Genomic DNA, 13,975 nt, shown 5'->3' with positions numbered 1-13,975 from the left:
CACAAATCTTTTTTGTTTGTTGTCGAAAAATAAATCTATTTTTTTTGTTTTGTTTGTTTTTTGGGATATTTAACTGTAGGAAGCACTTCTGAATCTCACATATGAACGATGGAACTTTAATTAAGCTTATTTCTCTGGAAAATGATAGCCCTCATGCCCTACAATAAAAATGACAGAGTAGCTAGATTATTATTACTTAATCTTGCCTTAACCCTTGTGTTATCTTCGGGTCATTCTGACCCATCAGTCATTGTGACCCACCGTCGTATTGCGACAGATTTACCGCATACAAAGACAAAGTGAAGCATTTTCTTTTAACAGCTAGGCTGTCTCAGACCCCCCACATTGCAAAGGTTAAAAGAAAATTATTTTAATTTGTTTTTGTATTGGGTAAAATTGGGTAAACACAACGATGGTTCGTTATGAACCTTTGGGTCATGTGACCCGAAGGCAGCACGAGGGTTAATGGTTTAAGACATACACACACACACACACACACACACACACACACACAGTAGGCGTACTCTAAACAGATCCTTGGAATAATGACTTACATAGACAGGTCATCTACTATGATCTCTTTGCATGGACGTTCTTTCATGACCATTCATCCCAAGAAGGGTTTGTAGAGACAGATTGCACAAATAATGACACATGACTTCATAGTCCTATCCTTGTATAACCTGCACTGAGTTGTCAGGAGCAAAACAAAGGCAGATTACATTTCTCAAGATAAATAACTGTGCAATTCCAGAGTCTGTTTTTGAAGGCATAGCTGTCCGAGGAAGGTTATGGTGAGCCATGGCTTCAACCAATGGCATACAGCGTTGGGGACAGCAATGGAAATCACATGACCTGCTTGTCAGATTGCATGCTGCTGGTATTAAAATGTTTCTAGGACCACCACCGAATGTCAACTTCGAAAATTGTTACATTATTACAAGAAAAGACACATGTTCGTTCTCTTTTCCGGTGTACAGTTTTATGTTATAGGTTCCGTTTAGGGCTCACGCTATCTTCACAACTGTTGTTGTTGCACGGACCTAAAATCTGACAGCCAGGCATAGCTGTTAGCTGGAGACGAAGAGCGAAAGTGCGAGAGCAGAGTGATTGCGAATTCGCTGGGTAGAAAGGAAGGCTAGCCAAGTGAGGCCTGAGCAAGAGGATCTTGTTCACCTCCGACCGAAACACGGCGGAATCATGGCCAACATCGCGGTTCAAAGGATAAAACGGGAATTCAAAGAGGTTCTCAAAAGCGAGGAGGTTGGTTGTGTAATTTCATAATCGGTAGTGAAGAGGGAGCTGGAGCTCATGTTTTGTAGCTAACAAGCTTGTGTTGAAAATGACACAAATGATCGTCTAGTTGGTCATGCTACTAGGGTAAATGAAACAAAGACATTGCGCTTATTAAGCATTTGTCTATGTGGTTTGTAGCTTGCCGTTAGCTAACATCGGCTAACTAGCTGTCTGTTTTTGCAGCACGGTTACTTGTTTTGGCTATGCGGTTTCTGTTGTCAGTAACCTTACCTCGCGCAATGCTATCTAGCTAGTAGCTACTGCTGGCGCAGCTAGCCTTGCCCGAGTCTCAGTACAGGAAATCCCCCTGAGTCTGCAGCCAGGTTAACCCTAAACGTAATAGGCCAGATTCCATTCATTTATATAGAAAAGCTAAGATAGATGTTAAGCAAGCTTGCTGTCTGGGAAATTAAATGAGCAAGATTAGGAAACTTATAAAGCTTGATTGGTATGTTTTGAAATTGGGTGAAGTACTCTGACTTTTAAATGCCAATGCCATTAAGCTAACTGGCTGGCTAACAGTCTAGCTTCGATGTTCTTAGGGTTGACACGCTAGTCTGTCGCGAACTTTCATTCTTAAGCTATCGTGCCTCCCTGTGTTGCCACGTTCAGTCGTGTCAACTTCTGCCGCATTGGCTGTTTTGTGTTACCTGTCCTCCAGGTGGATAAATATAGGCTGACACAGTGCATCATGGAATGACAAAGGCTGATAGTGTTAGTTAGCTAGCTACGTTGACTGGTGTTCCCTGCCGAAACATTAGCTCACGTGTTCAGAACCCCATCATTAAGCTGTTTGCTTTAATGTGTGTAGCATGGAATTCAATTCTACCTTTGCACGAGAAGGCCTGCTCCCTACATTTGCACACGTTATGAAAAAGACCAAGGTTTTGCATTCCTTTTTATGTTTCTTCTACTCTGACAGACAAGCAAAAACCAGATAAAGGTGGACCTGGTGGACGAGAACTTCACAGAGCTGAAGGGGGAGATTGCAGGGCCACCTGACACACCATATGAAGGTGAGACTACCAGGCGGATATACAGCTTACCTGCCCTGGGACCAGAGCCCCAGAGGCTTGTCAGGCAGCAGCCCTCTCTGTAGGGGCATGTTGTTCTGGGGCTGGATAGATTACTGCAGGATGGAAAGCAGTAGCTGTAAACTGTGCTGCATAAAAGCTTTGTTTTCTGTGTTTAGTTCTTACTTTGGAATTCAAGGCAAGAGGTCAGGTCTTTACAACATCCCTTCTTTATTTTTTGTTTGCAGGTGGTAGATACCAACTAGAAATAAAAATTCCAGAGACATATCCATTCAATCCTCCTAAGGTAGGTCCACGTATGATGGAATATACATTTTCTGTCTGCAAATAGGATTTCAATTATATTTAGTTCAGCCCAGTGATGATTTATTGTTATAATTTATTATTGATGTACTTTTTTACTCAAACTGTTACATTTTAATGAACCCCGCCCCCTTTGGACTCTCCCTCCAGGTTCGATTTATCACCAAGATCTGGCATCCCAACATCAGCTCAGTCACAGGTGCAATATGTCTGGACATCCTTAAAGACCAGTGGTGAGTCATAGCAAACTTAGTAATAGAGGGCATGACTTCATTTAACTATTTTTTTAGGCTGACTACAGCCTATACCATGGTTTCTCACACCAATTCTATACTGAACTAATTACATCCAGTCCTTCAGACTCGTGAACGTTGAATGGAAAGGAACTAGGGGGCACAATGGCATGATTGTTTCTGTATCTGTGTTGCAGGGCAGCAGCCATGACGCTTAGGACGGTGCTCCTGTCACTACAAGCCTTATTGGCAGCTGCCGAACCAGACGACCCACAGGATGCTGTGGTGGCAAATCAGGTTAGAGGAAGTGTGTGTGCGGGGGGGGGGTGTTGTTTACCCGTTTGTGTACACATTTATGACTCATCATCAAGCTTCTACTTTTAACTACATCTATGATGGCTCCCTGTTGTTCATCTTTGATCCCACTCTGTTGCTTTTTCCCCGTCACTATGCTGAGCTTGATAGAGTGCAGGATTCTGTCCTGCTGGGATTTCAACCAATGACATTTCCTGCCTCTATCTTCTCTTTTTCTCTTGATTCTCTCTCTCTCTCCCCCCCCCCTACTTCCTCCATCTGTCTCTTTCTCTCCCTCTGTTTCTCTTTCTCTCCATCTCTATCTCTCTCTCTCTCTACCTCCTCCCTCTCCTCTTTCTTCTGCTGTTGTGTTTCTCGCTGTCTCCCTCCTGCCCGTCTCTCTCCCTCTCAGTATAAGCAGAACCCAGAGATGTTCAAACAGACGGCTCGGCTCTGGTCCCATGTGTACGCTGGGGCTCCTGTGTCTAGTCCAGAGTACACCCGCAAAATAGATAAACTCTGTGCCATGGGCTTCGACAAAGTGAGTAGGACCGTGTCTACCGTGTTCTAAACATACTCCTTCCCTCGAACGTCTAACGTATCCTGATACAAAAAAAGTATTTTGGAATCATGTAGTTGCTTAATGTATCAGTGCTTGATTGCTCTTGTGTAGCATGGTAGAACCAATGCTATTATCCAAGACAACCCACACAACCACCTGACCCTGCTGCCACTCAGTTATTTGAAAAGGTTTCAAATTGTGTTGACCCAGGTCTTTCTACAGGTTTATTAAGCTTTGTAATACATATCAACCTGTGGGATTGCATTCATTGTGATGGTGTATATATCCATGGTTAAGAGATTGGTTTTTATAATAGTTCAAAGGAGGCTATGTTCTCTCTTTGTCCACAGAATGCAGTAATAGTGGCATTGTCGTCGAAATCTTGGGACGTGGAGACGGCGACAGAGCTACTGCTCAGCAACTGAATCTCCAACCCTTGCCCCCCCCCCCCCCCCCACTCCAGGACTTCCCAATCTCCCCCCACCACACCATCTCTGTCCTCTATCTGACCTTTACATATGCTCATCCTCTCTCCCCTTTGTCTCCCCCGCCTCTCTGCTGTCTCTCTCCTCACCTCTGATCCCTGTGTCTCGTGGCGGCCCCTCCCACTCCCGTTCCATCCGTCAACGGCCTCTCCTCTGCATCGTGACACCTCCTACACGTCCTCCTACACGTCCTCCTACACGTCCTCCTAAACGTCCTCCTACACGTCCTCCTACACGTCCTCGTCTGCCACCCCCTCTGTTCTGCATCACACTCCTTCCTGAGCCCCAGCCCCTCTCTCTCTGTCTCTCTCTGTCTTTATTCTCTACCACACCGTCTGTCATTCAACATTCCATCATGCACCTCAGTAAGATGTCTGACCCCCCCCCCTTCCTTGAGCCAAGTGCCATTTCCACCCCGCTCTCTCATTTTTTTGTCCGCCTCAAAGCGTAGCGCCCCACGTAGCTTTCTTTGCCTCCGTTTTGTTTTTTACATCAAGTATGGTGGGACAGATGCCAGGCAAAGATGATTGGACATTTTACACACCTTTTCTAAGCACTTCATGCATCACAGATGTTACCTTGCAGTAGCCACACCCATACAATGTCCAGGTAACCCTCTCCCAACCTACAGGTAACATCCTATCTTCCCGCATCCTCTATCATGGCTACTTTCACTTTCTCTTCTTCAACCCCTCCCCCCCCCCCTTTTGGTTATTGCCTCCCACAGGAATCCATTTGGATTCCCGTTTTTAAAAGAAATAAATCAAAACAGTTGCGCTCTCTTACGTTACTGTTCACAGATTTACGCAACTCAAGCAGAAATGACTGGGAAAAAAAGGTTTGAAAAATATTGCATCCACTGAACTACGCCAACAGAGTAAACTATGTCAAAAAAATATTTCATCTGTAAATAAAGCTATTAAAGTCTGTGTAAAATAAGTTTTGCATCGTTCCTAAATTTGTATGATTATTATTAGGCCTATTACACACCGGCATAATAATGACTGCATATTACAGGATACAGTATTTTAAAAAGGAGGTATCTTATGTATAGTGTGTGTGTGTGTGTGTGTGTGTGTGTGAGAGAGAGAGAGAAAGATCTAGAGTGAAGATCTAAATTCATGAGGCTGAGGGGAACTAAATCTATAGGGATTTATGCAGTCAAAGAAAGTAGAACAAGCGAATTAATGAAGATGCATGCAGGAAATATTATGAATGCGTCGGCTACTTGTATTCTTGGCAGCGCTGCACCTAAAGATGTGTTAACATGAACTGAATTTAAATAATTATAACAATTCCTTCCAATGGCTAATGATTAAAGACGAGCTTGCATACTAAGCGATGCGCTGTGGGTGCAGTAATTCTAAATTTCTCATAATCGCAGAGATTTATCCAGCGAGGTGAGAGGAATAGGGAGGGACAGAGACAGATGGCAGGTTAGGCAGCATGTTGTGTTTGAGCCTGCCTCACTATAACAACTCTCCATCTTTATTAAAGGAGAGGCCTTGGCATGGCTCTCATCAACATATTGCAGCCTGTAGAGGCTTATACTTATGCTGGGAGGTATGTGCACTTGCCCCATGTTCAATATGCACATTTAGCCTATAGGACATGTATGTAGGCCTATGTGTATTGACACTTTTGTGTACCAATGTCTTCTTCCCGCACTCAATATTTATCTCGTCAGTGTTGTTCGTGCGTGTTTAGCTTTCCTGTGTCATGGCTTGTTGGCACCCAAACCGGTCAAGGGGGCCCCGTACAGGTTCCCCTCCCGCTGCTCATGCCAGAGCAACACCTGCTATCGAGCTGCAGGCAAGCCCAGCCTCAGGTTTCCCCCCAGACATCCCGAGTGACAAAAGCTCGTTTTGTACCTCTCTAGTCTGTCTGATAAATATCTCTCTGGCAGCAAGCCACCAAGGTCTGTGAATCCTATGCAGAAAGAATGGATAGGCTACAGTGATGTTTCTCGTTGATTTTCGTTGTTGTGTTGGACCAGTCTGTAAAACTACAAAAGCCTGTACATTACACTTGTGATATATATCACAACCATATACGATGCTCCATTCGAAACCATTATGAAAGATACTTTGGCCTATATCTTCTTAATTGCAACCCACACATAAATGCCAAGAGACTATGTTTTGAATTTTAAACATAATATTTAATATTGAAATTTAACAACACAACCGAATTTGTTGGTTTTGAATTCACCTCTTTAAAATGTAAATATGGCAAAATAATTAGAGCTGAAAAGATTCAAGCCGAAAAAGTGTGAGCCGAAATAATTCTGATTCCAACATCCGGAATTCCAAGCATAGGTAAGGCAATCAAGCCTTACCTATGCCAACTGCAGACCTCTCTCCTCAGACCCCTCTCATACAGGTTTAGCTGCTATTGTCTGTTCTGTATATCCCAGCATCAAATGAGTTAGCTGGGGGTGCATTTCGTGTCAAGAAGGAATACAACAAGCCTGCCATGAAATGCACCCCCTCTATTGTCTGTTCTGTATATCCCAGCATCAAATGATTCTTACTGTACACTGAGGGGACTAATATGAGTAACCAGAGTAGGTTTCAGGCATGTAACACTTTCCTAGTCAGGGTTAGCAGGGGGTGCATTTTGTGGCAAGAAGGAATACAACAAGCCTGCCATGAAATGCACCCCCTCTATAGTCTGTTCTGTATATCCCAGCATCAAATGATTCTTACTGTACACTGAGGGGACTAATATTAGTAACCAGAGTAGGTTTCAGGCATGTAACACTTTCTTAGTCAGGGTTAGCAGGGGGTGCATTTCGTGGCAAGAAGGAATACAACAAGCCTGACATGAAATGCACCCCCTCTATTGTCTGTTCTGTATATCCCAGCATCAAATGATTCTTACTGTACACTGAGGGGACTAATATGAGTAACCAGAGTAGGTTTCAGGCATGTAACACTTTCTTAGTCAGGGTTAGCAGGGGGTGCATTTCGTGGCAAGAAGGAATACAACAAGCCTGCCATGAAATGCACCCCCTCTATAGTCTGTTCTGTATATCCCAGCATCAAATGATTCTTACTGTACACTGAGGGGACTAATATGAGTAACCAGAGTAAGTTTTGGGCATGTAACACTTTCCTAGTCAGAGCTAGCTGGGAGTGCATTTTGTGGCAAGAAGGAATACAACAAGCCTGCCATGAAATGCACCCCCTCTATAGTCTGTTCTGTATATCCCAGCATCAAATGATTCTTACTGTACACTGAGGGGACTAATATGAGTAACCAGAGTAGGTTTCAGGCATGTAACACTTTCCTAGTCAGAGTGAGCAGGGGGTGCATTGCATTTACATCAAATGGAAAAAAAGGCCTGCCATGAAATGCTCTCCCCCCGGATAACATTTTTTCCCTTCTACCCCAGCATGATGTCAATTTAATAGCATGCATTTAATACCAATACATGTGTATGTATAGGTTGGACAGGTCTGAAAACAGAATAGTCAATGGTACGTGGGGGATTATTATGTTTTATTTTTTATTTAATTTAATTGACTTAACAATAAGAGTAATATTTCCTATCTGGTGAGAAAATGTATTTTGATGTTGATACATAGAGGTTTTATAGTAGGCTGTAGGCATGTGAACCTTTGGTCTGTTTTCAGGACTGCTGATGTTCTGGATCAGAAGGCTGTCGTTTTCAACCTGTCTGAGTAGCCCACCCTACGCGCAGGCTAACTACATTAAAATCGCAGGCCTTTGAACATATACATTAGTATGAAGAGCCATGTGATCTGAATTTCACCATTTGAATTTGAGCATCCTTAATTTTGTTATATTTGAATTTCTGTTTTTTATCAGAATAATTGTTTACACTGAAATACATTCTTAAACATTATGTCACTGATTTGCTTCCATAAAAGACTGCCTAAACATGATATGCATGCTATTATTTCAGAACAATAAAACGCTCACTGATCCATAAACGTGGCATTAAAGTGTAGGCCTATCTTCCGCGCATGCTCGCTCCTATGCTGGCCCACGCAAGCCCACCTGCCACGCGTTTGATTGACAGCTGAATAGATATTCGGTAGGCTACTTGCCGATGGTCCAGGAGCATCTGGTTTCCCTCAAGTCTGCGCTTGCTACGTGATAGCCGGGGTCCTATTGCGTATTTCAACGGGCATTCTGCCTGCCCCTGCCAGCAATAGGCAGCTGTCTTGAGTGCGAGAAGGACTAACGGAAATTAGTGTGCTGCTATCAGCAACTGAGTTCAATTGGGGTTGAACGGGAGTCATGTAAACCAGATGGGAATTAATCCCATAGGTGCGCTAATTTATGTTGCTGTCCTCTCATTTTCTGTAGGACATTTTTGTCTAAAATGGACAGGATAGTCCCAGTCTTGTGCTTTGCGATGCTGTTGCTTGAAGGTAAGCACAACACCTGTATGGTGCGGAACTTGTTTTCAGCTGCAAGTGTTTTCCTGAAATGTCGCAAGTAGCCTAATTCATTACACATTATATCTTGTTGGAAATTGCGAAATATATGTTATGTTTTGGTTTCTGCTTTTGTTGATAACACACAATTCTGATGCTCAAATGGCATGTGCGCTTACTCTAGTTGGGAGCCAAGTTCTTACCACTCACACACACATTAATTAACACTACATATTAATATCACAGTGCACAGATATACTGGAGCAATGCTTGGTAATAATGTAGAGGATGTATTCTACTATCTGTGTTACCGTAGTGGCCCACTCAGCACAGGGTCGCTATGCTCAGCAGCTCCTCAACGACCTGATGGAGAACTACTCCAACGCCCTGCGGCCGGTAGAAGACACGGACAAGGCCCTCAATGTCACGCTGCAGATAACCCTGTCCCAGATCAAAGACATGGTGGGTCACCAGGGTCCCCCCCCCATCTCTCTCTCTCTTTCAAGGGATTTGAAATAGGATTTAATGCAGGTCCACAGAACAGTAACAGGTATCCCTAGCATGACACCGTCTCTTCAGCTTTTACGGTAAAAACTAAAAAACATTGTTTCATTTAAATTTGAGTGATATCTTACTTTGTAAATTATATTTTAGCTCCACAACATACTTTCTATAAAGAGTACATTGGCATAGATGGATGTTGCTTTATGTTGCTGTTGGCCCAGTGGCATCTCCCTAGCTGGTGGGTTGTGGTTTTGTACTGGTTGTGTTGTATAGTCATGTTTATATGCATGTATAAAGGTCATTAAGGGCTTTACTGCTGCCCATATTTGTCAACACCTGAGACCCAGGGTCAACCCTCAGAGAAGACATTGATGGTTCCAGTGCTGATGTGTGTGTGTGACAGCAGGCAGCGGTAGACCTCCTACTGTACTGGCCTACTGTTACTAAGACAGCTCCCATTTCTGCTCAGGTTCACTGCCCTGTCAACCCTCAATTCCTGTGTGTGCGTGTGAGACGGAGAGAGAGTTACATAGACGATAACATAGACAAAGGATGAAATTGTTTTTGCGTGTGTGTGTGCTTCAGTGTCCCGTTACCCAGTGGGGTAAAGCTCTCCTTGGTTCCCTGACTTGGTGAAGCCATGTGTCAGGCCCTGGCAGCAATAGTCTCCCAGCCTCCAGCGGTCCACCTCCTCATCCACTTGATATTGACAGCAGGGGTTTGGTTTCAGTTAGGCTGACATTTACTCTGATAAATGTCTTACCGTGTGATGCTAAACACTAATGAGGGTCTGTTTATGTGACAGAGGAAGCAAGAGAGATCGAAAAACAAATACTGAGAGAATGTGTGAGAGTGTGCGTGCGTGTGTGTGTGTGGGGGGTTATAACTTCTTAACCTTTGTGTTATCTTCGGGTCATTCTGACCCATCAGTCATTGTGACCCACCGTCGTATTGCGACAACTTTACCGCATACAAAACAAAGTGAAGCATTTTCCTTTAACCTTCGGGCTGTCTCAGACCCCCCACATTGCGAAGGTTGCTATTTATTTGTTTTTGTATTGGGTAAAATTGGGTAAACACAATGATGGTTCGTTGTGAACCTTTGGGTCATGTGACCCGAAAGCAGCACAAGGGTTAATTTGGATAGTCCTTCAGAGGAACTCTATAGATACTTGATGAACTATCAATGATATTAGATTACTTTCAACCAACATGAATATTTTCTTCACACACTCATAATGATTGGAGCGTAATTATTCAGACACATTGAAAATATTGATAAATAACATTTTTATACAGCAGACCCATGTGCCTTTATGTCACCTGAAAGTCACCTGTTCATGTGTCTATTTGTCACCTTTATTTCCACATTTGTGCTACTGGTGTGTCACCTGTATGTGCCTGTATGTCACCTGAATGTCACTGGTATGTGTGTGTGTGTGTGTGTGTGTGTGTGTGTGTAGGATGAGAGGAACCAGGTTCTGATAGCGTACTTGTGGATCCGGCAGACCTGGTATGATACCTATCTGAAGTGGGACAAGGAGGACTATGATGGCCTGGAGGTCATCCGCATTCCCAGCAGCCTTGTGTGGCGGCCCGACCTGGTCCTCTATAACAAGTACGCCAATGCATCACACACAGACACACACATATCCCAGGAGTGTCTGGCTTGAGTGTCAGCTTGATGGGAGTGTGAAATTTTGCGACTATCCCATTGGTGCCAAGCAGTATCAGTTAAGTACAGAAGTATTTCAAGTGGGATCAAGTGGACCCATGTTCCTCAGGGCTGATGATGACTTCTCGGGGCCCATGGACACCAATGTGGTGCTGAGGTACAACGGGGAGATCACCTGGGACGCCCCTGCCATCACCAAGAGCTCCTGCGTGGTGGACGTGTCCTACTTCCCCTTCGACAGTCAGGAGTGCAACCTCACCTTTGGCTCTTGGACCTACAATGGCAACCAGGTTACGCAAACATACACACACACTTATACATACACACACACTTATACATACACACACACTTATACATACACACACACATATACATACACACACACTTATACATACACACACACATATACATACACACACACTTATACATACACACACACGTATACATACACTCATACATGCAGACACACAAGGGTTCACGTGTAACCAAGTTGAATTGGTCAAGCTCATTTGTCACGTCTACATACCGCCCACCGGGTGAGTCCGTAGTACCCCAAGTTCGAACCACAGTGTGGGCAAGAGAGGGAGGAAACCTGTACTGACAAACGGCACGTCGACAGCTGACACACACAAAAATATACGCACACACACACAAGCACATATGCACACAGCACGCAGAAAAACACACTCAAGTACAAGTACATATACACGTTAAGTGCCCTATTGTCAGTGCAGCAGGGTAACTGACCTGGGTGCCCTGAAAGAAGAGGAGGATGAGACACACTCACCCCCTCTCTCTGTCTCACCGCAGACAGACACACTCAACTATGTGGGTGGTGATGTCATCATGCTATTGGAGACCCCGTGGTTGTGTGTCAGTGTGAGTGTGAGTGTGAGAGAGAGAGAGAGTGAGTTTGTGTTGCCTAAGTAGACTTCAGTTCAAAACCGCACCAAACACTGTTTTCTTTGGCACACAATGCAACCTCTCACGTTCTCAAGCTCTCTCACTCTCGCTCTACCCCTTCCTATCCTTCTCATCTCGTCTTCTTCCTCCTCCTCCTCCTCCTCCGGCTTCCCCCAGGTGGACATCGCCATGGGCATGGACAGCGGCGACCTGTCCGACTTCGTGGAGAACGTGGAGTGGGAGTGCCACGGGATGCCCGCCACCAAAAACGTCATCATGTACGGCTGCTGCTCCGACCCCTACCCCGACATCACCTACACCGTGCTCCTGCAGAGACGCTCCTCCTTCTACATCTTCAACCTGCTCCTCCCCTGCTTCCTCATCTCCTTCCTGGCCCCGCTGGGCTTCTACCTGCCGGCCGACTCCGGGGAGAAGGTGTCGCTGGGCGTCACCGTGCTGCTGGCCCTCACTGTCTTCCAGCTGATGGTGGCTGAGAGCATGCCGCCCTCCGAGAGTGTGCCGCTCATAGGTGAGGGAGGGAGGGAGGAGGAGGATAGGAGCGAGGGAGGGAGGGACACAGATGGAGGCGGAGGGAGGGAATGTGTGTCTGGCACGATCCTCTTTTATGATCGTACAGTCTCTCGTTATGCCATCTCTCTGTTTTCTTCGCTTGCTCACACAGCATGCACACACACACATACGCACACACCCAAACCAGAAGAGCCATAAAGGCCATACTCAACTCCTCTCCTCCATCCTCTCTCCCAGGGAAGTACTACATTGCTACCATGACGATGATCACAGCCTCCACCGCACTCACCATCTTCATCATGAACATCCACTTCTGCGGTCCCGAGGCCAAGCCTGTCCCTCAATGGGCCAAGGTCCTCATCATCGACTACATGTCCAAGATCTTCTTTGTCTACGAAGTGGGAGAGAACTGTGCCTCCCCTGCCTCCCCCTCCTCCTCCTCACACTTAGCCGGGGATGAGTTCCAGCACCAGAACCTCAGCCCTCCCCACCGGGCCAACGGTAAACCGGGAGGCTGTAGTAACGGCCGAGAGGAGCGGTCTCCCACCAAACGGCCCCGACCCCAGACCCCCAAACCCCAGCACCACCCTAGGGCTAAGCCCCAGCAGCACCACATCACTCGGGATGAGAAGAACCGCATCTTCCACTCTCCACCGGTGACATACGAGGGCTTCCAGCCCAACGGGAACCACTCCTCCCTGGGGGGCTGCTCCAAGGAAGCCCCCCTCTGTTGCCCCGAGGACCAGAAGCCGGCCGCCGTCACCGTTGCCACGGTGACTTTCGGCCCCTGTGTGTTCTGTAGCCATGGATACAGCCTTCCCGGGGTGGACTCCAAGCTCGTCCGGAACGTGGACTACATCGCCAACTGTTTCCGGGAACAACGGGCCACGTGTGCCAAGGCGGCAGAGTGGAAGAAGGTTGCCAAGGTGATGGACAGGTTCTTCATGTGGATCTTCTTCATCATGGTCTTCCTGATGAGCATCCTCATAATCGGCAAGGCGCCATGACAGACTGATCATTTGTCTAAATAAATAACATTTCTCTCTTTCAACATCTTCATTCTGTTTTTTTTGTATACATATGGTGTAATGTGGGAAAGCTTTGCCTTCATTTTTATGTCAGCACAGCTATCTTTACACATGTGCAAGTGAAATGTGAAAATGTAATAAACAGGCACACACACACAATATTAGTGTGCTCATACAACAGGTGATGATTACCTTGAAGCATTCTTCAAACAATAATAGCCAACAGCAGACAGATGCAATGTTTGTACAGTATTGTAACTCAATAGTATGTTAAGTTACAAACAGTAAACACAGTCATTACCTGGACTGTCAGTCGTCACTGTCACATACACACACACTTACATACAACCCTTTAGCTTCAGAAGGCTGGTAATCCGATCCTCTGTCATGTTTTAACAGCCATGGGGAAAATATAACCATTAGATGCGGCACATGTCTTATTCACCGGTGTGAAATCAGATGCCTGATCTCAGAGACAGAGAGCAGGGTCCAGTGTGCTCTGGGTCTCATACCTGGAATCATTTTTCTGTTCAAAATCATCTGGTGAATAGTTAATGTCAGAGCTTTGTTTCCAAACAGGGACCAGGGCTGTGAAGATGTAAGGTAATATGGTGCATCAATTATGCAGTACTTTGAGGTTGACCCCCTCCAAAGACCCGTAACTTGAAAGGAAGTGAAATATACTGTATGTGCGTGGGTCAGTGTTTGTACTAGTTAA

General features: G+C 45.4%; 2 protein-coding genes across 2 annotated transcripts; both read left to right on the top strand.

Annotated features, from left to right (window-relative positions):
- Nucleotides 1-861: 861 nt before the first annotated feature.
- On the top strand, nucleotides 862-4,174 carry LOC134032597 (ubiquitin-conjugating enzyme E2 K). The gene is made up of 7 exons (XM_062476601.1): nucleotides 862-1,263; nucleotides 2,219-2,312; nucleotides 2,558-2,616; nucleotides 2,784-2,866; nucleotides 3,064-3,163; nucleotides 3,573-3,701; nucleotides 4,073-4,174. The coding sequence occupies exons 1-7, from the start codon at nucleotides 1,201-1,203 to the stop codon at nucleotides 4,145-4,147; spliced, it is 603 nt and encodes a 200-aa protein (XP_062332585.1). The 5' UTR covers nucleotides 862-1,200; the 3' UTR covers nucleotides 4,148-4,174.
- A 4,359-nt stretch (nucleotides 4,175-8,533) lies between these two features.
- LOC134032462 (neuronal acetylcholine receptor subunit alpha-9-II) lies at nucleotides 8,534-13,256 on the top strand. Its single transcript, XM_062476432.1, has 6 exons — nucleotides 8,534-8,610; nucleotides 8,933-9,078; nucleotides 10,584-10,738; nucleotides 10,905-11,085; nucleotides 11,876-12,227; nucleotides 12,467-13,256. Exons 1-6 carry the CDS (start codon nucleotides 8,562-8,564, stop codon nucleotides 13,234-13,236), a joined length of 1,653 nt encoding a protein of 550 aa, XP_062332416.1. The 5' UTR covers nucleotides 8,534-8,561; the 3' UTR covers nucleotides 13,237-13,256.
- The last annotated feature ends 719 nt before the right edge of the window (nucleotides 13,257-13,975 follow it).

The sequence above is a fragment of the Osmerus eperlanus genome, chromosome 13, assembly GCF_963692335.1.
Source record: "Osmerus eperlanus chromosome 13, fOsmEpe2.1, whole genome shotgun sequence".
Taxonomy (NCBI): Eukaryota; Metazoa; Chordata; class Actinopteri; order Osmeriformes; family Osmeridae; genus Osmerus; species Osmerus eperlanus.
This window is presented reverse-complemented; position numbering and strand designations above follow the sequence as displayed.

What these genes read in the sequence shown, in the direction of transcription:
- LOC134032597 (XM_062476601.1), top strand. Translation starts at nt 1,201, where the DNA reads ATGGCCAACATCGCGGTTCAAAGGATAAAACGGGAATTCAAAGAGGTT. An exon ending in ACCTGACACACCATATGAAG is followed by an intron (nt 2,313 to 2,557) that starts GTGAGACTACCA and finishes TTTTGTTTGCAG; the next exon opens with GTGGTAGATACCAACTAGAA. An exon ending in GACATCCTTAAAGACCAGTG is followed by an intron (nt 2,867 to 3,063) that starts GTGAGTCATAGC and finishes TCTGTGTTGCAG; the next exon opens with GGCAGCAGCCATGACGCTTA.
- LOC134032462 (XM_062476432.1), top strand. Translation starts at nt 8,562, where the DNA reads ATGGACAGGATAGTCCCAGTCTTGTGCTTTGCGATGCTGTTGCTTGAA. An exon ending in GACCTGGTCCTCTATAACAA is followed by an intron (nt 10,739 to 10,904) that starts GTACGCCAATGC and finishes CATGTTCCTCAG; the next exon opens with GGCTGATGATGACTTCTCGG. An exon ending in CGAGAGTGTGCCGCTCATAG is followed by an intron (nt 12,228 to 12,466) that starts GTGAGGGAGGGA and finishes CCTCTCTCCCAG; the next exon opens with GGAAGTACTACATTGCTACC.